The sequence below is a fragment of the Numida meleagris genome, chromosome 12 (assembly GCF_002078875.1).
Source record: "Numida meleagris isolate 19003 breed g44 Domestic line chromosome 12, NumMel1.0, whole genome shotgun sequence".
NCBI lineage: Eukaryota > Metazoa > Chordata > Aves > Galliformes > Numididae > Numida > Numida meleagris.
Window position 1 is genome coordinate 17498717 of NC_034420.1, and position 26497 is coordinate 17525213.

Below are 26497 nucleotides of genomic sequence, written 5' to 3' on the forward strand. Positions count from 1 at the left end.
GCAGGAAACAAAACGTTCACACTTGTACCCAAGGCTACTGCTGCAATTGGATGAATTGGACGCACCGGGGCCAGCCACAGCACATGGGGCTCAAGGCCAGCACCAGCCCATGCCCATGAAGCAGGCACGCTCCTCGCTGCCACCCACGGCTCCTGGGGAACTGCACCGAGCTGAGGGCACAGCACGGGGAGGGCAGCGGGGGAGGCTGCGAGCTGACAAGGGCCGTCCAAAGGCAGAGATAAGCCCTTGCGGGGAAATACCCAAATGCATCGCTCCTTTTCTTCCTCAGTCTGTGGCAGCAACGTTCCCAACAGCCGTTCCAGTCTGTAATTTCTCCCAATTTTAGCAGATGTTCTGTTCACGAAACTACAAGAGGATTTAGGATTTGAATAATGCCATGAGGTCTGGGAGATGTTTCTTTACATGACTAACTGACCACAGCCGTTTGTTTTACAACAGCGATGCTCAATGATCTGTGCACACAGACTGATTCAGACACTGCCTACTGTAGTGGCTGACGTCGCCCTGGCACACATCACTGGCATCTGAGCTCTGACTGGAGGGATGCGGGCCATGGAGGAAGTCCCCATGGCTCTCCAAGATGGGCCGTAAGCTGGGGCAGAGCCAGCCAGCGGGAAACCCAAGATCACAACGAGGGGAGCCTGACAATTAGGAAACCACATTTCACAAGTGAAGCAGGCTTGGTGAAACCCCACTTCCAGGGCACGCCTAGCACTCTAACTGCTGGCACCATTTTTGCACATTTCATCTATGTTTCTGATTTTTTTTATGCAATAATATTTGCTGCAGAGATAGCAGGGCGGCCTCTCCCCTACCCCACAGCTCAGTCCTTGGGACCGCTGGTGGCTCAGCCACCCACACCCACACAGCCTGTCCAGCGCCATGGGGCACAGGCCTCGGCCCCACAGCAGCTCCACCACTGCTAACGAGCAAACAGGACCCCAGGGGACGCGCAGCCTCCCGGGCAGAACGCAAGGCAAAAGCTGACTGCTTTAACAAAGAGTCTCTAAACGTAAGTAGCATTTTTCCAGTGCTGTACAGTGGATAAGCTGGGGGAAGAAAATATCCTTGTCATATCCTAAAGCTCCTTGACATTGTTTACAGCTGAAATATTGCTGTGCTGAGACACTGAGTGATAACTGGCATGTGAAACTCACGCTAACCAGAAGTGGATGTGACAAACACATCTTAATTGTCCAAATTAAACAGCTGATGGCAAGTACCTGTCACCACCCAGGTAACAGAGCTGCTGTAAGCACTGGATTTTGATTGGTCCAAGTTCCTGGAAGGGCAAATGTTACCGGTTGCTTGAAAGGTTATTTTTACTCTGACTTTCAATAAAGGTACAAGAAATACTGTGACTGTGGAAGAACTATTGAGTTTCTCCACTGGAAGAAAACACCTTAACACTTGGATGGCACTTTATGCTGTTTTGTTTTGCTGCACGTAAATAATCACGAGTGAGAATGCAGTACTTTGAAGTTAAACTTACGAGTACGAGCAAAGCTACAGTGGGGGCAATAAATTATGCAGAACTGTTTGTGCTGGGAATGGCAGTGTTTCAAGATGATGCAAATAGGCACTTTCTGAACCTCTTCTAAAAACCCAGAGAAACCTTGGGACCAAACCATATGGCTCAAGTCAGCCACCCATAGCAAGCTTAATGCCTCAGCCAGTCAGCAAGGATTTGGTCAATTAGGTTATTAATGTGTTTATGCAAACACAGAGAAAAAGAGTTGGGGAAAGTCTCCTTGCTTTCTCTCTATCAAACCTATTGAGCACCACAGAGCTGAGAGAACGTCAGTCCAAAATGAATTTAAAGGAGACGGGGCAGCTAACGCTACGCCCACAGACAGCAGAGCGCGATGCATAGGAAACGAGCACTGACAGAGCAGAGCCCAGCGGACACTGCCCCGCTGCCTCAGCTGCCAGCCCCAGCTCCCAGGCCCTGCCCTCACCTCCAGCTCCATGTGCAGCCGCAGAGCTCCCGTCCCCAGCCCTCGGCTTGGGCTGTGCCCACAGCAGTCGGGGTCGGTCTGCGATCGGCTGAGAGCGTGTCCGTGTTCACGTGCCCTTGGTGCCCTGCAAGAGGAGCGCAGCATCCGCCCGCTGTGCCCTCAGGAGGGAAGGCAGCTCCATCAGACGGACACGGCTCGATCAGAGCTGTTTCACTAGGGGTCGATGGGAACAGGCAAAATGATCCCTCGTGTCCTTGAAAGTCTACCAAATCTTTGGAGGAAATCTGCTGCATCGGTTACAGTTTATTATTATATATCCTTGGCTCAGGAGCAGGAATATTTAATTATACTAATTGCTTCTGGTTCGGGAAGGGAGCCTTTACGCTTGGACAAAGGTGCCTATAAAGCACTGCGTTTCTGCCGGCTCAGGCTGCGGGTCAGGTTTTACATGTTCTGAGAAGATTAACTTTATTCCTAGTGAAGAATTTAATTACAGGAAGTGATTAGCCAAGTGCTCCCAGTCAATACAACTGCAGTACAAACTGCTAGAAGAGTGTGTTTTCTATTACATGGGTAGCCTAAGAATGGCGAAACTGTAGCAAAGCCATTTGGGTTTAAGTGATACCAGCAAGCCCCAGATCTCCACAGGAAAATTACAACATGCTGACTCAAGCAACATTCAGCAGGGCTGGAGAGGGGGGAAACCAATAAAAAGGCAGCAGGAGACTGAAGCTCCATTTTAAAATACAGAAATAACACCATTTTATAGGCTTCTTGTTTTCTAATTGCAGTGCTGCAAAAATCAATGGCTTTTGGAAAGTAAAAGAAATGCACACAGTGAACCGCTTGGAAACCCCACTAAGTCATAAACCAGCGCTTGAGGTAAACATCAGTATTGTTTTCCCCATTTCTTGAGGGGAGATGGGACAAAGAATAGCCTGGATGTTTCTGATCTGCTGTATCATTTCTCAGTAATTGTACCAGCATACGTCTCATGAGGGAGAAAACCCCGTAATGCAGTGCACCGAACATAGCAGTGCCCTTCGGAGCCTGGAAGGCTAACAGCACAGCAAAAGACAACGCCAAGTGTAACCAAGTACCTTTGCATTCTCCCTCTGGAGATAACTGAGCGCAGTGTCTACAACAAGCTGCTTCCCTGCGCGCTGCCACGCAGAGATGCTTAAATTGCACCGGGGAAGAGCAGCCCATTCCTCTGGAGGGGAACCCCAGCAGGAGCTGCCTGGCAGCTGTACAGTTCTGTGCAGCACAACAGAGCGGCCCGGCCCCAGCGGATTGCCCAGCGCTCAGCTATGGCAGCTCAGCAAGGACAGCTGAAGGTGACACATGCCCCAGAACCAATGCCAGGTGGGTATCTGCCACCTAAACGTGACTTTAACTTCACAGAATTAAAGTCTTCCCAAGCACTCTGTCAAAACAGGATTTTTCCCAACAAACCATTCCCATAAGCTTAATCTAGATGAGCTATTATCATTATCCACTGGGAGCTTCTTCTCACTTAATGAATCCAATATATTCATATTCTGTCAGGCTAACTTGGCAGAGGCAGCCTGTCACTGGGGGCAAAGCTCCGGCTCCTCCAGGCAGCTCGTGGCTGGTGGTCAGAGTGCCCTCTGTGTCACCGTCACTTCAGACTTCAGTGACCCTCCCCTACACCACTGAACAAAACCAAGCTCCTGGAAACATGGTAGATGCAAAACAAATGCATCGTGAGACAGGCTTTAAAACAAAACCGACAATCACTCCCTTTGCAGGAGGGGAATTGCTGCACACTTATCCAAACCAGACAAGAGGGAAGGGTTTGGTGAGCAGCACCCAGCACCTGATGAAGCAGAGCTAGCAAGGATGACACCGCGGGGCGTTCCTCTCCTGCCCCATGCTGCCTGCACCGCCCACGGGACAGGCACTGCTGGGCCCAGCGGTCACCGCCTGCGGCCACGGCACTGCAGGCAGCAGCGGCACCCGGGGCTGAAAGGGCGGAGGTTTCTTTTCAGGGCTGGGTTGCGTTAGGAGCAGGAAAACAAGCCGCCCCTTTCCGGCAAATCTCAGTCCACCAGATTTCATCACCTTGTCAATAACTTTGCACATTGTCAGAAACAGACTGCAAGGAAAGAAAGAGGTTTGGTGAGACAGGAGCTCTGCAAAACAGGGAGGAATTGAGAGAACAAAGTGCTGCAGCACGTCAGGATTCAGCTCTGCAGTGGTTTTCTGAACCAGGCCACGTTTCCTGCCTGGATTCATGACGAACATTTACAGCCAGTTAAGTAACAGCTGTGTATCCATCAAACTCGTTGTATTAGTACCTTGAAAACATAAAAGTCACGAAGCAGAGAATGCAGCTGCAGCACTCCCACTGGGAGAGGAACACAGGTGCCGGCCACATCTACTGTGATGAACGCTCCCTGGTGCCCAGCCCCAGTCAACCAGCACGGTGTAACCAGCACGGTTACAAATTGTGTCTGTGGGAGCACACGTGGGTGGAAGTCGGGCACTCCTATTGGAGGAAGACTTTAGCAAATGTTTTCTGCTGCCATACTGCAGAGGGCTGGGAATGGGCCATTACTGGAGGATGGTCCAGAAATGGGCAGTGCTGGGAGAAAATGACCAATAAATATAAAAAGTCAAACAGATACATCTGTGCCCATAAACCCAGCTGGCTGCATTGGGTACAACCCAACCTCTGCATCTGTAGCAGAATGGTGTGACAGAACTGCCAGCACAGGGGGCACATGCATTGCGAGCATCCCGTCCCATCCCATCCCTTAGCCTAGCAGCACCAGGACGGCACAGTGCACCCCAACCAACAGGCAGCTCTAGCAGCAGGCCTCCAAAGGGAGCAGAGTTCTCTCTTAACTAATGGCACAAAGTCTTTGAGAATAGAACTCCAAATCCCTGCTGGTTTCCAAGGCTGCGTGGGTCCCTGGGAAGTGGAACACACCAGCCGTGAGCACGGCTAGGAGCCATTTCTGGCATATTCTCTCTCTAAATCCAGTACCTCCCCTTGCCTCCAAGGGAGCCCATCTCACCCACACCATACTGCAGATCCACAGCTGCCAGCAGCTCTGTGGCACCATGAGCTGCCTCTTCAAGGGGATGGGAGCAGAACAAGCAGGTTTGGGTGCAGAACAGGGGCAAGGACAAGGGTTGGTGCTGAGGACAAGGAGAAAGAGACAGGGATTACAATGAAAGGAAAGAGAAAGGAGACTAAAATTAGCAAAGACAGACAAAAGATGAAAGGGGAGAGGAGAAGAGCTGATGGAAGAAGGGCTCAAACTGCAGAAAGCTGTGCAAAGAGATGGCTGCTCCACCTCCAGCCCCACTGCCCAGGGCAAGGATCTCCACGGCGGCAGCTTTGTGTGGCGGGATGAGGACAGCCTGCAGGCTCCTGAGCAGCTTAAGGAAGTGTGAAATTCCAGCAAAGGATCTATGAATGATGTATAGAATAATGTCACGGTTCTTTAACTTTAGCAACAGATTTACACGGTATGGAAGCAGGAGGCAAAATGCAATTTGGGGAATAAAATTAACCGGAGTTCCTGAGACTCTGAGCAGAGCAAAAAATAAACTCAAAATCCTCAGCCGTGAATATATCACGTTTGCAGCCACCAGCATTGGAAGGGGTTGGGTGCTGCAGTCCCCCACCTGCACTGTCCACAGCCACACACCCAACCCACAGGAGGACACACCATGAGAACTGCACCATCTCACCTGAGCTGGGCTGAATTCACAAGTAACACAACTGCAATTAACACAGCAGACACCCCACTTGCCCTCCCAAATGTTTCCAGGGAGAGGCAGTGAATTTTTTTCCTCTAGCCAAGCATGGCAAGCAGAATGCTCACGAATGGTAATTGCAAAGCTGGGTATGCTCAGTTAAGCGCATGGGTACATGAGGTATTAAGTGAAGGCACCAACAACCCCTGCCAGCTGTAAGGGCTGCCAAATTCCCTATCCCTTGAGATAGGAGGGTCTCAGAAATGCTTGTGTCTCCTTCTGTCTTTCTGCCTCCTCCTGCAGGTAACATATCCCTGTTAGAAAGGAAGATATGGCTCCTGCTTCCCATACAGAAAACCATCGTGCAGAGAGGGCAAGCTGCACTCCAGTTGACTCCAGCTGTTTTAGGACAAAGGCAACGAATCCAAGGCCTCAGCAGCCAACGGCCTCAGACAGTGCGGACGAGCAGCAGCCCAACACTTCTCCCATCCCGGTGCCATGGAAACGCATGGGACAGAAGGATCGGGAAGCCGAGGGTGTGGGATCAGGACCCTGCTTGCCATCGGACAGACAGCACTGCTACCAGCACCACGGCCAGGTCCCGATGGCAACCAGCGAGTGGAGGAATGCCCTGGGGGGGGTCTGCACACCAGGACCCCAGAGGAGCTTCATGCAGAAACTGTGGGCAGCATTTGGCCCTCAGAACCCAACTTAGCAAGCCTAATTGCATTAACTACCACACAGCCTACTGCTTCATCTGTAATGAGTTTTAGGATTCAGAAGCTCAGAATTGCATCTGCAGGAGCAGACTTGCAGGATTCAGCTATTAATAGTCCCTGGTACGCATTCAGATCCAGCGGAGGGACACAGCCAGATGGAGATAGTGCATTAGGGTGACACAAAGCCAAAAAAAGGCTGATCCGCTGCCCCACCCCTCACACACAGCTTCACCTTGCAGCAGGGAGCAAACAAAGCATCACACAATTAACTCATAAACACTCCAATTAGGAAGTTCTTACGTTAGATCAAATGTCCAAACACAACAAGACTTCACTGTCTCCTCCTAAAGCCATGTAAAGATGAGGTAAGGCTGCAGGCTTCCCTCCAGCTCCAAAGCAGCACTGTCAAGATCTGCCAAAATCAGCACCTACCCTGAAGAGCCCTAATGGATGCAAATCAGCACACCCACTTGTACAGCTCAGGCAACAAGGCTCATCTCCTTTACAAGGTGCTCTGAAATCTGCCGGCACGAGGTGCTGGATCAGCACCGGAACCATTGCTGCTATCGGTGCAGCAGCGAGACACCCCGGGCACACACATGGCAGCGCTGGCCCCAGGTCACCCCTGGCTGTGAGAGTGGCAAAGCTGTGTCCTGAGGTAGCGGACAGCCCCAGTCACGAGGCGACTTCTGCATGGCATCGCAGGCAGCACCTCGGGCGGACACACACAGGTCATGCCTCGGGTGTTGGCCTTTGGTTGCATTTTTATGCAGAAGGAACGCTTCTTTATTACCTCCACATCTGAGAAATGTTTAACAACCTGTTGCTGCGCTTCAGCAGTAACGCCCAGCTGCTGGATTTTGCAGCACTCCTCATGAGAGCATCGTATCAGTGTCACACAGCAGCGTGAGGTGGGGTCTGTCACAGCTGCTGTCTGTGGTGCAGGAGCTGCTCCGTGCCCAGGGTGGTGCACGGCTCCAGGCACCACGCACAGCACAATGCCGCGCTCAGCGCCGGGCAAGGCTGGCAGAGATGGCTGCTCTGCAGCTTCCCAGGCACACGCACAGCCCTGGCACACCTGCTGGCATCAGCCTGAAGGCTCCTCATTGCCACCATGCCTCGGGTACTCTCCTTCCTGCCCCTGGGCTGGGTTCTGGTCTGGCACAAGAGCACAGCAAATGCAAACACCAGCAGCTCAGAGCACAGGTCAGCATATTTCCTAGTTCAGCAAAACATCTGGGACCCACAGGCATTGCCGTGGGGTTGAGACCCACTGTTATGAGACTCAGCTGTACCCTGCATGGCCATGGACTGGCAACTGCAGGAACCCACAGCCCAGAGATCTGCGGGAGAAGGAGGGACAGCTCCTCCAGAGCACAGCCAGAATTCAGCAGCACATCGCTGCTTGGAGACCTGCAGATCCCAATTCACTTCAGTCTCTTCTAACATAATGACTTTTTGCAGAAGATAATTGCTGCGGAGATGCTTGCAAGGATTTTGACAAGCCTATGCAATGGGACTCTGGCTTCTTCCAAAGAAACGAGAAAACAAACCACAGGAACACCGGAACCTGCATTACTTGTATCCTCCAGCTGAGAGCGTCACCCCTGAGCTGATCCTCACAACCAGAGGTAACCCCAAGCAGATACCTAGCACATCATTCCTGCTAGCCAGAAATATACAGTGGGGAACCAGTTACAAAGCAACACTGACAATGCTGTTATTATAATTAATGGTCTGTCAGCTGCAATCCAGGCCAAGTTCATCCAGGGACCTCTGAGGAGGGCCCTCAGAAACCTCCCTTCATTCTGCCCGCTCCTCCCCAGCACCCAGAGGCTCACTGCCCTGGCAGCCAGACAGGCTCAGAGCAGCCACCCACTGCTGCTGAGGGCTCACCTGCAGGGCAGCTGCAAGCGTGCTCCCTCCAACAGCCACCACATCCTCTGCTCAGACAACAGGCTTCTGCGACCTGCAGGCAGCTGGGGACTGACTGATGCATCTGATTTCAAAAGGCTTGGTTTCATGCTTCTCCACCTGTACGTGCTCAGATAACTCATATTAAAAGTGTGAAATGCTTAGCTCCCTTTAGATTTCAATAGATCTCATGTGAATTAGCAGCCCATGAAAGCACTTCCTGCTGTAGGTGTTTGGATGACGACCGTCCCCTTCCCCTGCATAATCCCGTTGTCTTGGTTGAACAAAGCCCAACCACTGCCACAAGAGCCATTTCACTTCCTCAGGAAGAACAAAATGTGCCCTACTGCTCAGTGCAAAGCTCTCATCCCAGCATCCAAACAGCTCACCAGAGCTCTGCAGCCCAGGTATCATCCTTAGGAACCATCACAGTGTTTTACAACAGCATATCACAAAGAGCTTCTCTTAAAACAAAAAGACTAAAGGAGAGTAATTCTCTGAGCTGCTCATAAGGGAGCTGGGAACACGCACAAGTGGCTGCAGAGGCAGCTGGGCTCTTCACTTCTCTACCATTATTTACAATCCTTGGAACAGAGCAACAGCCAACAGTGGACTCCAGCACTACATCACCCCTCAGTACGCCCCCTAAGTGCCCAACAAGCAGGATGGTGACAAGGACCGGCCCCACCTCAGCTGTTCCACAGGTCTCAGTAAGGCTAAGCACAGCACCTGGAGGCGGCACTCAGCAGTACAGCAGTGACCCAGGCTCCTCGCCCACCTCAAAGATATACCAAGCATCTGGCACTAAGGACACTGCATCTGGCACCAATGTTGAAGGGCCCTGAGGAAGCAAAGTTCATTTTCTCCCCATTCCATGGGGGATGAACAACCCACACCTGCACACTGAAAGCAGCTCTTACTGCATTTCCTGCAAGAGGCTGGGCTCTACAGAGCTGCCACATTCCTGCAGTGCCATGCTTAGCGATGGACAGTGGGTTTTTCCAGGAGCTGCACCATGAACACCAGAATACAAGAACTTGCTGCTCCGCACCATATATCTGAGCAAGTTTAATGGCAGCAGCCAGGTGTTAAACAAGCGATAGCGTCCCCTAGACACCAGTCGGCATCTGGCTCCCATCAGCCTGAGCTCTGCGGCTGGAAGATCCATCAGTGCTCACTGCAGACACAGCGGGGCGGAGGGGCCAGCTCCTCTGCACTCTCCTGACCTCTCTCCCCTTCTCACCCGGTAATATTTACTAAGCCTGCAACTGAAGCGATCCGTCATGCTTGCTAACATTGCTCATCAGCTGCTAACCGCTGCAAGGCCACACAGGAATGAATTGTCAGTCGCAGGTACCGACGTTTGGTCTGATGCTCGTGTTTGTCAGGCTGCTTTTCATCAGTCAGATTACTTTTCCTTTACTCACAAAGCCCAACAAAGGGAACACAAGGAAATGCCTAATGACAAACCACCGGGCTGCACTGCTCATTTCAGGAGCAGTGACACAGCGGCACGTGGGCAGGGTTGCACCTGGGGACGCGGAGCTCTGCTGCCCCGGGCTCAGGGCCGAGCAGCAGCACCCGGAGCCGCCTGAGCCAGCGCTGGGGTGTGGCCAGGGGCTGCTCAGGCCACCCATTAAATAGCAGCTGGAATACATTTGTCATTAATAGATATGTCAATGAGGACTTCTAAATCAAATATGAAAATGCTAAGATTAAACTTAAAAAAGAAGAAACAACAGCCTTCAAAATTCTACAAGACTTTGTAAAATACCATACTCAGTAACCAATACACACATGGCTGAAGTCACTGAACTCACGTCGAAGTGGTTATTCCAAGATACAGTGCTCTTCCTGTTCCCATGTTTCTTGGGGAGCATCAGTACTTTGTGCAGCTTCCACTCCAGTACTCTTCTCTAAGAAGAGCTGCAGATCTAACCAGGCAGCCAACAGAATTTTTACACTAAACTACAGAATTATCTCAAATCCCCCTTGAGGATGTTATCACAGGGTTAACACCCACTCTGGCTTCAGATAATACAGCAGCAATAAATGGTAATGTGCGCTATGGAACATGATTTAGTTTTTGCTGAGCAGGCTTGGCATCTATAAATCTCAGCACTCTTAACATTTAAAGTTGTTATTCCAGTGACAAAACAGACATGAGGGAGATAAAAGTCTTTATCTCCATTAACATTTTGTTGTTATTCAGAGAACATGGACATGGACTGATCCAAGAGTAGGAACATCACAGCAGTTTGTTTGCGTACTCAGGGAGCAGAGATAGTGGTCGTGTTTTATGACCGCTCTTTGAGCTGAACCACGGGACAGAGGAGATCAAAATGGGGGATTAGTTGTCTATTTTGGTTTCTGGTTTCTATTTTCATTACCTTTCCATTCAAAGGATCTGCTTTAGCATGGGTTTAGGTGAGATGGTCCAGCACACACTACTGAGCAGCTGACTGTCTTGCACACACACAACTGAGCAAACAGTTTTAAAAAGAAACAAAAAGGCTGCACAGAAATTCTGCCTGGAAATTGCTCTCTCCCATAGCCCTGAAGCCCAAACTCCTGTGATTCCTTTAACCTCTCAGGAGGTTGCAATACAATGCACCTAACCTACTTGGCGTCCTTCTTTCTTCCCAAGGTACGTATTGCACCTCAAACACTACAACATCCTTTGCAAGCTGACCCTGAAACAAAGCGAGCTGAAGCTGCAGTAAGGGTTTGTTTGAACGCAGCAGCCTGAAGCAGCGGAAGACTGAAAAGCAACAAAACAGAAAAGCCACAGCAGTCACACAGCCACCTCCCCAGTTCCCGAACCTCCCATGCTGCTGAGGTTGGCACTGCTGGAGCCCAGACACCACCCCCAGACAGCAGAGGCCATCAGAGCTTTCAGTCAAAGACCCTTCAAAAGTTTCCCCTTGAGAAATTAGGCTTACAGTACATTGGGAGAAAAATAACAGCCAGTGCCGGAATGACTGCTTTGAATGGAGATATTGGCTCTAATTGTTCAACTACACATTACTGAAAAGCGCTTCTGACAATGTACGAACAACACCTCCTATCCCCACATCCAGGCTCCAGTGGGCAGCCAGAGCTCGGAGCTGCCACGTGACTCATGTGCATTTCACACAGAACTACACTCCTGGGGCACCTGGGAAATCAGACAGCACGGACCTAATCGGGGCAGGCACCACAGAGCCCCACGAGGCACCAGCCACCCCATGGGGCAGCAGAGGCCGAGCCATGTGCCCACCACTGCCTGAACACCGCAGTGCAGGGGCTCCTCCCAATGACAAGGGTGGCTCCGGCCTCTGGCCACATCCACACCTCCCTGCTCCAGCCTGGAGGTGTCCCTCCGCTCCGCGCAGAGTGCTCGAGCAGCCATGGGTCTGCTCCTGGCCCAGTTCTGTCACTGCAGGGCCGGGATGCTGCCAGCACCTGAAGGCACAGTTCTGGGGGGCTGGGAGGAGCGTGGGATGTGCGCCCAAGCTCCGCAGGGGCACTGGGGGAAGTGGGCACGTGCTGGGTGCTCAGCCTCCAGCTCCAGGCTCCCCCAAGACCCCAGCCCAGCCTGGCATGGCCCCACACTCCCTGCGGTACCCAGCCCCGTGGCTGCAGCTGGGCTTTGTGCCTGCTCAGCACATCGGCATAAGCACTTCCAGCTCCCGGTCACAGCCACGCAGCCGAGCTGGGGAGGAGCGAGCAGCTGCTATTTTTAACCTGCTTGATCAGCATCCTGCCACGTCAACAGCAGCCTCAGCCCCTCTGCGCTGTTGCTCCACCGCCTCACCTCCACACACCTCTCACAGCCCATGCCAGCTCATTTCCAGCACCTCATGCAGCTGGACCTTGGTTTTCAATGGATCTCTTTCCCCCACACCTCTGGGAGGGCAATGTCTCAGCTCCAGCCCAGACCTGAAGCCAGGCAGCAGCTGACTATCAGTTTTCATGACATTGCTTGGTTTCTTCTCACAGACATTGTTCACAGGGATCTAATGACCTACAAGCTGGGAGCTTCCCAGCTGTGTTCCCCTGTAGGTAACTGCAGCTCTGGGGAGGTTTCAGAGGTTTCCTCACCAGAGCTCTCACGTCTCTCTCCCAGCACAGCCCAGGGAGACTGGGGCCCCAACGTGGCTGCAGGACAGATCCTGGGGTGCGAGTGCTCTGCATCAGCACAGCCACCCCATCAGCAGTGGGCCTGAGTTGCAGCATTACGTGCTCCCAGCACTCCCAGTAATCCGGGATTACAGAGTCCCCAGTCAAATCTATTCTCTCATTAATCCACAGATTAGAGCATCCCAAGTCAGCTCTGACGCGGTACGCTAGGAATGGCCAAGTTAGATTCATCCCCTTGCAGTGATCCCAGGATTAACAGGAGGCATGCCCACAGCCCTTCACAACGACCGGACCGCGGTGCAGGGGGGAGGCCTATAATGTCTGTGTATAAATAAAAGCACAAAGGATGGAGTTGTGTAATCAAAGTACTTATGTGATAAAACAACCACTTCAAGGAGGTTCCTGGATTAATCAAATCTCAATCCAGATGATCCCCACACAGCAATTAACATCATTTGCGACAACAAAAATACCTGGTAGCTCTCATCCTGAGCCAGGCACAGGGGAAACGCCTTACTTCCTGCTTCTAAGAGGACTACACGTAGATGGAAAAAAAAGTCACTGTCACTGCCACAGAGGGGCTACAGCTGGGAGTAGCGAGATTAAACTGGGAAAAAGAAATGAGGGCTTAATGATAGATCGCTTAATGGTAAATCTGTTTGGTTTTGGAAACACAGTCCAGAGAAATTAAAGATTCACTGGGACACCAGCCAACACCAGCGCACAGGTGTGCAGGCAGGAGCTGAGCCCTCAGTGCCTGGCAGAACCCTGGGGCTGCCCCACAGACACGGCCATGCCGGCAGAAAGCAGGGACACTGCTGGGGGCCAGGAGAGCTGCAGGCCCAAGCCAGCTCGCACTGTGGGACTGGGACAGCAGCAGTTGGCAAAGGGCAGGAGCCGGGAATGGCCACCAGCAAGGCCAGGCATTCTGCACAGCTTCCCAAAGTGCTCTGCTGGAAAGTGAGTGTGCCAGGGAAACACCAGCCAATGCCTCGCTGCCCAGTGCTGGGACACTGGCTGCAGCATGCACAGCCGAAGCACGCACCCCACAAAGCACTCTGCAGACCTCTCCCTCCACAGCTCTCCTGCGCCTGCAGCATGGAGGGGAGAACTCTCCCCTGGGGTGAGGGAACACACATTTGGGAAAGAAGGGCACCTGTCAGGCCTCACAGTATTTCCCTGCATATCACACCTGGCCAGCAGGAAGGCACAGCTCTCCAAGAGCAGCTACAGCAGGGCTGAGCTATGTGGACTCTGCAGCTGCAGCCCGGAGTCTCACAGCACCACAGAGAGTACAGATGGAGCGGACAGGAGGACCCTGCCCCACCAAACAGGCACCTGATGGGAGACGCGCCCCATGGCCGCGCACACGCACACCTCCCTGAGCACAACATCAGTTCCGCCACTCATCTGGTGTCCTGCTGGGCTGAGCCCTAACAGCCACTGCTCCCGTCCCACCCAAAACGCAGAGCGCAAGCTCCCGGGCACGAAGTGTAGGAATGGATGCCAGCGACGCTCCTCCCCTGTCTGGAGGCATTCGCCCAACTGCAGCCATGGAAAGGGCTCCAAGAACAGCCAGATGGGTGGGAAGGCTGCACAACCACGGCTCACAGCCCAGCTCGGGGCTTCAGGAGATGATGCTTTGGGGTGGGCTGCTGGGAACTGGCCAGCTTTGGGGATGGGGGCATGAGGAGCCCTTCAGCATTTCTAGCAAGCACGTCTGAAAGTGGAAGCTATTCAAATGGTTGGTTCATATTCAGTTAGTCTTTATTTGTCCTATTTTTGACTGGAAGCTCAGCAAAATTGTGAATCAAGATGGTTTTCTGCAGCAGAACAAAGCCACCAAGTGTTCCCCACACACAGCACCCACTCTGGGGACACCCTGCAAGGCCCTGGGCCACCAAACCCCACGCACTGCCCTGGGGATGTGCACCACATCTCTGCAACTTAATGTTCCCTGGCAGCTAGAGTTGAATTAGCACAATGGGTGCATCTCCTTCATTAGCAATACCTCTGAGTGTCACACAAGAACAAGGCATTGAGTATGTGCTTTTGAAATACCATCCTCACCCCGTATTTGCATAAAAATACCAGACCTATTTAAGTGACACTTCACTAAACCACATTACATAAGTCTATTTACTTCCTCAGTTGACACCACAGACACCTTTATTTCCAAAGAGAGTCTTCCCCTGAGCAGGCTTTGGGAGGATTTTTAACAGAAGGCAGGTTACCTACCAGGTCATTTTAGAATACACTGCTTTCATGTGCAGAAAAATAAGGAAAAACATTTTCTTTCATAATTCTTTCCTTTTACACTGCACCAGCAAGCCCTACCACTTCAGAGTGCACACAGCTTGCTCAGGCAGAACAACTACATGTAGAATCAGAGGCAGTGGGTTACCTACAAACACTTCTGTCTATTTCATGTCTATGGAGAGAATTGAAGTCATTTTCTAGTACTATTTTCTACAATGTTCTGAAAACGTCAGCTTTGAGAAATTTACCATGGGTTACTAGACAGACCAGATCTTATCACTGCAACAGCAGGCTGGAAAATCCCCAGCCCTCCTAGTGCCACCGGCTGACCTCACTGCAGGCGCAGCTCAGCCCTTCATCCCTCCCAGCCAGGTCACAGCAGGGCAGCCACATTCCATCTGTACGTGCTGCCTGCCGCAGTCATGGCAAGCTCATCCTTCCACAGGCCACAACGAAGGCTGCCTGCCAGGTGGAAGCACAGGAGCTCCCCTGCCCCGTGCGCACTGCCCCACTGGAAGCCCTGTCTTGCATCATCCCACAAGCACAGAAGTGTCCCCACCTGCACCGGCAGAGCCAGGCCAGCACCACAACCCTGCCCCATGGCTTGAGGCACGTGGAGCTGGCAGTGGGACATGGTACCAGGAGCACTGCAGCTCCACTTCACTGCCTCCAGTCCTCGTCAGCTCTCAGTACTTGCATTTCAGCTATACACAAGCAGTGACAGCTTGTGCAGGGTCTTCTCGTGTGGCTCATCAGGTATCCAAAGCTCGTAGTTACTATATTAAGGTGACACCTTTCCATTAGATAAACTCTCCTTGAGTGACATCCTGGAGTCCTAACATTCCATAAGTTCAATCCTATGCTAGCTTTCTTCAGAGCCTTACAAGAATGAACCAATAAGGTGAGGAGTGTTTGGCCACTAACGAAGCAGCTGCTCAGCCTGTCCAGGCTCTCTGGTGCACAGGCTGCTTTCAAAGTTTCCTAAAAGGTATCAGTTCTGATGGGAAAACCAATAACTCTGAAAGCATGGGGCACTGGGATTGCCTTACAGCAACCTAATTTTCCTCCTGAGGCAGAAAGCAGCAGGGCTGTGCCAGTGCTGATGTGTGGCTGGCTGTGCTCTGGCTGCAGGCTGAGCAGGCTGCAGCACCATAGGTGGGCACTCTGCAGCTCACTGTTCAATCCCTGAACTGAACATGGCCTCACCACCTCCTCTAACCCGGAACCATGCCAGAAAATTCATGTCCCAGTACACCAGCGGCCAGGGCCCAAGGTTGAGCCAGGGCTATGACACTGTTCATGTCTAACAGTTTTGGCATCTCCTCACCTCAGTTATACACGAGTCAGAAAGCATGTTTCTTCTTGCAGAGGCTTTTATGAAAAATAGCCCTGAGACAGCTCTTTAATTCCTGTAACAACAATTACACTCATATTTATATTTCCTAACCCTACAAGAACAGCTACAGTCAGAGGCTACCTGGGGAAGCACCTATACAGTCATAAGACAATGAAGTCTCTTTTGACTGTGCCCGCCTTGCATCCTCCCCCCAAGCCTTCCCATTTAGCACAGTAGCCGTCAGGAACGCTCGTCAGTGCAGGGCAGCGGCAACGTGAGCGCTTTGTTGCAATCAGGAGCTCCTCTGCTCCACAGCTGCCCCACACGAGCTCTGCTTACTCCCGCATTAGGGAGCACAGGCAGCGGGGCGACGAGCCCCGGGCTCACCCGGCCCACACAGCCGTGCCCCGACACGCCAGCTCCCCGAGGAACGGACACACACCAGCGATACGCACACATGCTCGCGGATGGCAAGCTGCAGGGAGCGGCTCGCTCCCGCTCAGGCACAAATCCCGGCTCTAAGCGCTCCTGGCACTGCCCCCGTCCCATCGGCCCCATTTCGGCTCCGTGGTACAGAGGCACCCACTGCCCTTCCCGTGAATCAAGGCGACGTCGGGCAGCTCTGGAGCGCGGCGAGGAGAAGGGCCGGGACTGGCGAGCGCTGCAGCACGCCCAGAGCCTTTGCCACAGTTACGAGATTCTCCGACTCTTCTACAACCGCGGGAGCAACAAGCCGAATCGCGACTCCAGCTCTTGCAGCATCCGCTGAGGGACAGCTCTGCCTGACACCCGGGAGGCTCTCGTGCATCCAAGATGTCAGACCTCATCCGCAACGCCGGATCCGGAGAGGGCTGCGACCGCAGCGGGAGGGCACGCCGCGATGGTGGTGGAAACCCACCGGGTCCGGCGCTGCTGAGTCACCGGAGCGGGGTAACCGCAGCCCGCACGGCTCCGCGGGGCTCGGCCCGCGCCCCCTCCCGCTCCCCAGCAGCAGCTGCCGCTGCCCGGCGGGGCGGCCCGAACCGCGCCGCGCTCCGGGGAGATGCCGGGGGAGCGGAGAGAGGTGCCGGCGACGCGAGGAGAAGCGAGAGGACGGAGGGCAGAGGGGACGCTGCCGGGGGGCGGCCCCCACCTGCTGCCGCCGCCGCCCCCGGGGCGCTCACCTTCCGTCGCATAGCTGTGGTCTCGCAGGAAACTGCTGTTGATCTTGCGGGTCTCAACGTCCTCCTCCATTGACGGCGGGCTGGCGGGCGCGGGGCTTCAGCAGCCGCAGCCGCGGATCCATCATCCCCCCCCGCGCCCTGCTCCGCGGCGGCCGGCCGCGAAATGCGGCGGCGTGGGGGGGGCGCAGGGGCGGTGGAGCCGCTGGCTCCTCCCATACGGCACCGCTCGGCGCCGCCGCGCTGCAGGGCGTGCCCCGCTCCGCCCGCCCCGTCGGGCACGGCGCGGCTCGGGCGGGCGGAGCGGCCCCGGGATGCTCCTGCCGCGGTGGAGCTCTTGCGTGAAGGAGCGCTTGGGACTAGAAATACGGACCTGCGCATCCCGAACCACAATGCGGAGATCTGACCGCAGGCCCCTTTTCTGGCAGAAGAGGAGCCGCAGCGTGTAAAGAGGCGTCCCGCGCCACGAGGCTGATCGTGCCAGCAGCGATAGGGTGTGCGCCCGGGGGTACTTCAGAGGGGCTCGCCGTGCCCCAGCTGTGCAAGGCGATCGGGCTGCGGGGCGGTTATGGCTGCGAGGGTCAGCGCACGTCGGGGGACCGGTAACACCAGGTGAACAGCACAGGAACCGTCAGAAAACTGGGGGTCCTGGTTTTCAGGGAACATTTCCAAAAGGACAAGCTGTATTCTGGACATGGCACTTGGTGCACTCCAAAGGGAAACAATCACTTTTTGGGTGGGTTTTGGAGGGAATAAGCCTCGGCAATGACTGAGCAGCGGTCGGACACAAGGAAATACACATGGGGGTGATTTCCTCTGGCACCACCTCTGTTACTTGCTGCACCTGAACTCGGAGATAGAACCCAAACATGGCCTTGGTATACAAGATATACCCTGCAAGGTAGTGATGTGTGCCCTGGGAACCAGTGTGAGGGGGCACGGACACCTCTGGGTCTCACACCAGAGCCACAGCTGACCTGCAGCTTTCCTTCACCCAATCACTGCCAAAGAGACACAAGCACATGAACACTAACAGGGCCCTACCTGGCTGCCCACTTCCTGCAGCCCCACCACAGAGACACATCATCACAGAGCATAACTATTACTGGGATGGAGGGGAAATACCAGATGTGGAGGGAACAAAGACGCAGGGTGACGCTGTAAGATACAGTGCTGCGCTGCACTTTGACTTCCTCTCCTAACTGTAGTATGATTAGAATCTCATTGGCAAGGTGCAGGGTTTTATAGCTGGCAGCATTCTGTTGGGATGGCCCTGCCTCCTGGGGAGGTGTTTATTTCAGGGGAGCATGGGAGACAGCTTCTCCTGGTGAGGAAGCTGAAGGACTCCATCGTGCACCATGTGGGCAGGGCAGGGCCGTGCCACTGCACGCAGCTGAAGCAGCTCATGGTTCATCACAGACAAGTGCTACTGCAAGACTGGATGGCCTGACCTTGTGAATTCCCAGGTCCTCAGCTGTTTGCCCCCCCAGGACCAGTTCTGACCTGCTGTCATGTGGAGGCTGATAGAAGGCATTGTAAATCTGCACCTTGGAGAACTCTGGCACTTACAGGACTGAGAACTACTGCTCAGCCTGGGCAGGACGAGCCACACCTCTGCACTTGTATTCTTATCCACATCCATTTCCTGTCTACAAAGAGGAGCTAATGGTACTAACCTCCCACAGTAAAAGAAGGAAAAGATTAAATACGTATATATAGACACACACAGGTATCTGATTATATCTACCTACAATGTGTGTTTGCCTGCAGGCAGGTACTTGTACTCTTTGAAAGATACAGGAGCAATTTAACTCAAGCAATTTCAACTCCAGAAAAGAAAAATGAAGACAGATTTTTTAATAACCAAACGTTACCTTCCTCCCTTCAAGCCTCAGACAGCAGGTCTAAAGGCAGCACCCAGCTCAATAACCAGCTCCAGCAATGCTTATGGATATTATTTTTGAAACATAAGCACAAACCAGCAACCCCCTTCCCTTTCTTTCCAGCAGGTTCTGCTTTCAATGTATTTCTACTTTAACATGTGCCAGCTCCTTTCTCCTTTATTAACTAGAAAAATTATTCTCCTCATTGCACATGAATTATAATTGTGAATTCATAAGTCCCGCAAAGTTTCTCAATACACTGTATCATTTAAATACATCTGCAAGCCACCTGTTTGTTATGCAATGTGCATAGGAGCTGCATCATGAAATCCATTTATTCTCAGCTTTTGAGAATCCAGGAACAAGCCTTCACAATATCTAAAAGCATTAGCTGTCCTAAGCAGGAACCCATTTGCAGATTAAATTCGCCAAAGGTCAGCTTGTAGCTGTCACTGTTTTCCAAACTCCCCAGTGTCTCCACGTTATATACTTTGACATCTCTTGAAGAGCCAGGACACTTTCCACTCCACTGATTTTTGCTTCAATTAGAACAGGCTCTGTGCACAGGTTTCTGCAGGGCCTATGCAGCGTATTAATAATAACTGAATCAAACCTCTGATTTCGTTCTCAGCATGAAGCTTACATGAAAAACTTCCTTTGTCAAATTTATTTTTACCTTCACACCCATGAGTATTACATCTATTTTCCTAATTACTGATATGTGCTAGAAAGATATCTTCATTTTTTTTTAAACTGTTTAACACATTATTAGGTAACATTCCTTTTGAACCTTTAAGATCCATTACCTTGGCTTGTGCCATGAGAGATCATTCACAGCCCATGGAGCCCACGGAGCTCAGGGAAGACCCCGGAAAGGTTCCACTTGCACTGCCCACCAAAACCCATTCCAACGCAGTCCATGGAAGGACGTGCAGTGCAGGTGAATGCGCTCCAGGTGAGCGCCTCGTGCGGGCTCCCCCCCCTCCATCTGCAGTCCCGGCACAGGACAGCCCTGCGGGCACAGGAGAGCACGTGAGTCCCGCTGCTGTTATGGGCATTGTGAAGCTTCCCATGGATCCCTCACGTGGTGCTCCAAAACTGTCCCCGTGTTTCTCATGCAGCACACCAAAAAAAGACGACTGTGAGCCTTAATGTAACATGACTGAAACCAAGACAATGAAATCCGGGAAGTCAAGCTGAACGTAAAGGACAAGTAGGAAGTGTCCCTCCGTGAGCAGCTCAGGGTCAGGACCTCAGGGCAGAAAAGGAAAGAAACAGTTCATTGAATGCAAAGTAGGCAGAGACTTCTGCGTCCCAAAGGGAACATGATAAATTGACCAGCTTTGCTTTCACCCTTGCTACATGCTATTGCTGGTACTCGCTGGTTAGCAGCACAGCAGTAACGAGCACTGTCACATCTGGCCCTGGCTCAGAGAAAGCATCAAGAGCAGGTAACTTCTCCTGTCTTGAATTAGACTGGCCAGTTTCTGTGACATTTTAGCAGGCCTTTCTTTGTTCTTACTCTTGTCCTACCAAGTATTTTACATCAGGGTCTGAGAAGAGCCTCTGGCCCAGTTTACTACTTCTATCCTTTTTTCAAGCAGCCTCATCCAATGCCTGCTGTCAGTGCAGTTCTCCCACCTGTATTTTTACCAAGCCAAAACTTCGCTCATCTGCCCAACGCACTGCTTGGTAGTATAAACACTTCCTTCAAGACTGCTTTGTGCCCACTACTCCAGTTAAATGCACGTTATGCAACTTAAACATCTTAAACACTCTCTCTTTTCACTTTCAGAGGCCATGACTTATTTGAAAGGCTCTCTCTCTGATGTCACACAGTGCACACATACACTCTACATCCTGAGTGACACTTTGAGACAACAGATATCTTAAATACAACAGAGCTGATCCAGAGGATACCACCACCACTGCAGTAGTGCCCATTATAACAATTGCCACCTTCCATAGAGAACAAGGTCTTTCCTCCTTTATACATATAACAATAGCTACAACTGAGCTAGTGAAACACATTTTTTCAGTGCAAAACTACTCATTAGTTTCTTCTGCATTGCCAGAACTGTATGTGTAAGCACACGTGTGGCTGCGTATACTACATGTGGGAAAGAGATATTAGCACAGAGCTCAATATGCACAAGCCGGGTACTTCCATTTAATCAATCATTAAATCGCAGCGTCTTTTATCTCAACAGAACTATTTGGAAGAAGAAACATCTTTGCTGCTAAAAGATCTAGGTCTCACAGTTTGTTCTCTGCTTCTGGAAGCTGTGATAACTGAAGACTTTGGCAATTATCAGCCTTAAGTATTAGCAGAAAGTTCAGACTGGGTTCATGCCCCATTAGAAATCAGACCAAAAAAATGACATCAGGTATTTCCTTTATATTATCTCATCGTGTACTTTGGATATACTGTTCATTTTTCCATCATTTTTATCTTTTCCTTAGTTGAGGGATAATCACCACTTCCTTTGGGAACTGTCTTTTATTCTAGCATATGAGCTGATGTGGCACATACTCATACATGTACTGCCTTAGGGTTTTCTGCTTAGCTCTTTTATAGTTTATTTTTTATTTCCTTGGGTCATTCTTAGCTAGCATCAGGATTTCCCTGAGGAATGGGTCATCTTCTGATGGTAAAAAGGGTTATGCAGTTGGTTATCTACCTCCCTTATGAGAACTGAACCACTTCATAATATTTATCAGTGACGTACCAAAAGCACGGGTAGAGTTACACAATAAGTCTGTCACACTCCACATGTATGCATACTATTTATACATATATATGCACATATATATTCTGGGCACAAACTAACGGGCCCCGCGGCGATGCGGTGAGCAGCCTGGCAGCTTCACAGCTCGCACAGCCCGGCACAGGTTGCCAGTGGTCGGCCTGCTTGGCCGCGCATGCCCAGCCGCTCCTACCGGCCCTGGCTGTACAAACAGGGACAAACCCCACCACCGAGAACTCTGCGGTGCCATTGCCCACACAGGCAGACGCAGACCTTTCACAGCCACTTGGTCCACTGTCATTTAGTTCCCTGTAGCGAAATGTTTCCCTTATCAGTGTTCTGACTCCAACCCAAACCTGCGTGCAGGCGATGGGCCTGACGCTGACCTTGCCTGTGTCAGTGTGACACTGCACAAACGCTCCCCGAGCGGTCAGTGTACGACGGGAACTGTGCAGCCCGCTGGGATGTTTTGTATCCGTGGGATTGAATACTGTTCCTAGGTCTTCTACGCAGCAGTTTGATTTCAAATGTAGCTTTTTAAAAGCCAAAATATGTTTTTTATCCAACCACTCCTTATAATTCAACAGATTGTAACTGTGAAACGGCGAGGCACACAGAGCACTTCCAGGAAAGACTTGTTACAAACTACAGCTCCTCTTACTCTACGAATTATCTTGCCACAACACACACATTTTCCTCTGTATTATTTCTAAACTATGTTACTGCAGTACACATACAACACTCCCAAAATGAAATGAGACTATTTTTCAAGGATCCAAGACTTCAACGTTCTTTAAAGGATATAGTGTGAACTCTTCGTCACGTGTTCCTCACATCAGAGATATAATTCGCTTAAATACTTACTCAGTAAATAGGATTTGCCATGTCTGAAGATTAAGGCCACTTGTTATAGCATCAGTGTACTAGAACTCATTGAGAATAGTTCATGCTAAGGAATAAGCTTCCGCCTGAGAGCAGCTCCTCCGAGCAGCGCTACAAATGAGGCCTCCTGTTGTGGTTGGGGCAGTTTGCTTGTTGTCGCTGGCCTTTTGTCTGTCCTAACTTTACTAATACACTCCACCAAAAATGACAGCGGAATGATAGAAATTGATTTGCATTGGTCAAGGACCCAGCTCTGAGATACCATTACAGGATACGAACACAGAAGGTCTTCTGGGGACATGCAGCACTTCACACAGAGCCCATGATCAATATACAGCACCTTGTCACACATAAATATTGCCTCCTCACCCCAAAGTGCTTACAGTCTACTGCAGTAAAACGTGATACAAGGGATAGGAAGGATGCAAGATGATGCTGGAACATTGTTCGTAAGGTAGCCATTGCAGGAAGTCTGAGCTCACTGGATTTAGTTATTCAGCCTTAGAGTGGAAAAATAAAGGCAACATTTTCTTTATCACATTTCCCTATTGATTTATTTCCAGATGGTGAAGAAAAACCACAGTATTAATTCCACTATATTAGACAGCGATATAAATATGAAAATGTTTTAGGTTCAGTCACCATATAGAAGAGCGCGTGAATTTGCATGTGCATTTGAGCAAAACAAATATTGTAAAGTTACATTGAAGATCATCTGCTCATCCTCCAAACCACAGCATGCTTCAGCTTTGGGCACCCTTCTTCATCCAGTGCTCGTGGGATGTAACGTGTACAGGCCCATTTCTCACAGAAACAGGGACCAGATGCTGCTGGTGCCTGTTTCCCTGCGAACAGGCCTCCAAAAAGCATTCCTCCATCATTCATCACTATCCTACTTTTAAAAGTTTGGTCATGGAGCCAAGGGTGAAAAACAATTCCATGGTGCAAAGATAACAGTCATACACTTCAATAGTGAAGTAAACTGGAAAGCTACCAAATAACCAATAGTCTGTAACCTGGTTATCCATCAGCTGCCTGATCAGAAGCAGCACAAAAGGAGAAACTGGGGTTAGTCTGACTGCAAAGAAAAGCTGAGTTTGTCAGGCAGTGTATTTCTACAGAGCACTCAGCTGCTTCCTCTTGTATCCTGGGATGAGACATTGTCAGCATGACTATTCAGCATTTATTTCTATTAAATCAGCATTAAATACACAGGGTTTTGTATGGCTCCAAAGGTGGATTTTATTTGAAAGGATGAATGCTAATACAAGGCACCAGAGCATCTAGGTCATTTTGAATCACACATCCTCAACCACAATTACTCCACTGCCTTCATTTCATTTGAACGTGAACTACATCAAAAAGTAATGAAACCACAGTATAAATTAAACTAGGACTGCCCACATCTTGTAACACAAGCACAGCTAGTTTTACAACACTGCAAACCTTAGCACTAGGATTATTACATAGAAATCATTCTGCTTTTCTTCAAATGTTGTCTAACAGCAGAATTGAGTACAACACTCAGATATAGCTTAGCCATCCTTATAAAATTGAAAGCACACAAGCTAATCAGCCAGACAGGATTAATCCCCCAAAGAAAACAACACTGCACGTCTGGCAGAGCAGCAGTTTTGACCTGTATTGGGATTAGTTTGTTTTGCAGTCATCGAAGGATGGTTGCCCAACCATCCTGGTGGAAAGCTCAACACTGGGTAAGGCAAAATAAAACAACTGTTGGCTGCAACACTGACAGCCAGACCATTCAGAGAGCCTGTATCAGCCATCTGCAGGCAGCTATCTACTCACTGATTGTTCTGAAATTCACAGCAGTTTGCAAAATTTTAGTTACCCTCCACAGAGCAACAACAGACGTACACTACGCTCCTGCCTGCTGATAGCCAGCTCTTCCCCCACAGAAAGATCCAAAGTCTGCAGGCAACAAAATCAAGTTTGAGATCTATCTGAGCGCTGTAAAGCTAGCCCAGCCTTACTCATGCTTCATTCCATGTGGAATGTATTTTAAGCACAAAACTATTTTGGTATGGGAAAAATCACAACAAGTCATCATAACATTCTCTGATTCATCCACTTCTTTGGTACTGTAAAGCCACGTTGTTCTACGAGAATGACTGGGTTGTCACAGGAGATGACAGCTGTGGCATTTAGTGTGCACGTGAATTTCCTGCCAAAACACGGATGAGTAAAGGCACCAGTAATTGAATGCACTTGAAAGGAAAGCAGTTCCACGCATCTAGTACTGCCCATTGGCAGGGTAGAAACCACGTGATGCTCACATCACACCTACACTTGCATCTCATCATGATCTCCTACAAAACCAAGCCCGTCAGAAGATAATCTTACATCTTAAATTATGTTCGTATTTGAAATGTCTGTGTACTAATGGCAGTCCAAGAAATGTTACGCTTTTCCTGTTTAACATTGCTTACGTGAATACGCTCCCAAATTTAGATGGTAGCGCTCCTTCTCCATGACTCAGAGCCACAAAGAGGGAACAGCAATGACAAAGTCAGCAAATTCAGCAACCCATGGCTCCTGTGGAACACCCATGTGAGCACAGATACATCCCTGCCGTTTGTTCCCATGTCAATTTCACTTCACTCGTTCTCTGTGAATGCCCGAAAATTAACATTCAAGATCAGGGATAATCTGCCTGTGACTCCTCAGCTCCTGGTGCTGTGTCTGTTCGTTAGCAGGACTCCCAAGTGCTCCCAACAAAAAATGACAGCTGGGGAAATTGCAGCCTTTAGACTGATGAGTGTTCGCACATATTGCTTGGTACTTTGCTAGCCATGTGCAAGGGTAGCAGAAGAGACTGTTCCTTCACAAAAGGTGAATCCACCGTTTTCAGATTCCTAGCATGAGGCTGGTGAGTGATTGTGGTCTCCCTGGTGAAACTCAGCCTTGCGGTGTTGTGCACTGATCTGCCACCCTACTGCTATTTCCCAGGACAAGATCGTTTCTGTTCTCATTCTTGTCTTCATCTACTGCATTCAAGAGCATCTCAGCACGGCTGCACCTCAGTGGTGTGAGAAGCTTTCTCTCCCACGTGGTCTGCAGTTTTTGGACAGTTTACAGTTTTACAGATTACCAATTTCTACTTTTGGGAATCTCCAGGAGGAAAGCCAGGATATGAATGTGGTACAAGGATATAAATGCAATGAAAGAACATCACAGAGACAGGATTCATACACAGAATGCTTTGGGACATTGGCCAGGTCTATGCAAGAGCATTCACAGAGAGACCACATTTTAACAAAAAAAATAGCAATTGTGCTTCCAGATACTAATTTCAAAGCATACCTTAGGAACAACAACAAGGGCACCGTGAGGAGCCTTAAAACTTCACATGGTTTCTCAAAATGCTCACACTATAAAACTAATATTTGTATGCCACTGGTATTTACATCTAATGTACCTCATGTCATTTGGAAAAAAACAAACCTGAAAAACTGTTAATTAATAAAAGATATCACGTCTTATTACCGTTTGTATAGTAATTACAAAACCCACAAATCCATCTGTTAAGTAGTCAGCAAACAAGACAAATGACTGTGTTATGTTAAACAGATTATAAAATGCCTCGGGGAAGGAATCTAATAGCCCTGACCAAACCATGAACCAAGCAACAGCCTGCTCCACCACATGGGTTACACACGAACATAACGACGTGCATGTGCTCTCACACAGATCTGCCATTCTCAAAAGCATTTCCTGCATTGCATATACTAACAATATAAGCA

The 26497-nt window shown here is 50.4% G+C and overlaps 1 protein-coding gene across 3 annotated transcripts in view; it reads right to left on the reverse strand.

Moving 5' to 3' along the window:
* The window catches only part of PPP2R2B (protein phosphatase 2 regulatory subunit Bbeta), a 74741-nt gene that overhangs the window by 26882 nt on the left and 21362 nt on the right, over positions 1-26497 (reverse strand). The window contains exon 1 of one of the 3 annotated variants that reach the window (XM_021410168.1): positions 17225-17396. The exons of the other annotated variants lie outside the window; for them this stretch is intronic. Coding sequence (XP_021265843.1) covers positions 17225-17294 — 70 coding nt within the window. The 5' untranslated portion in view covers positions 17295-17396. Of the gene's footprint in view, positions 1-17224; positions 17397-26497 lie in introns of those variants that run through there. 3 annotated transcript variants of the gene reach the window in all.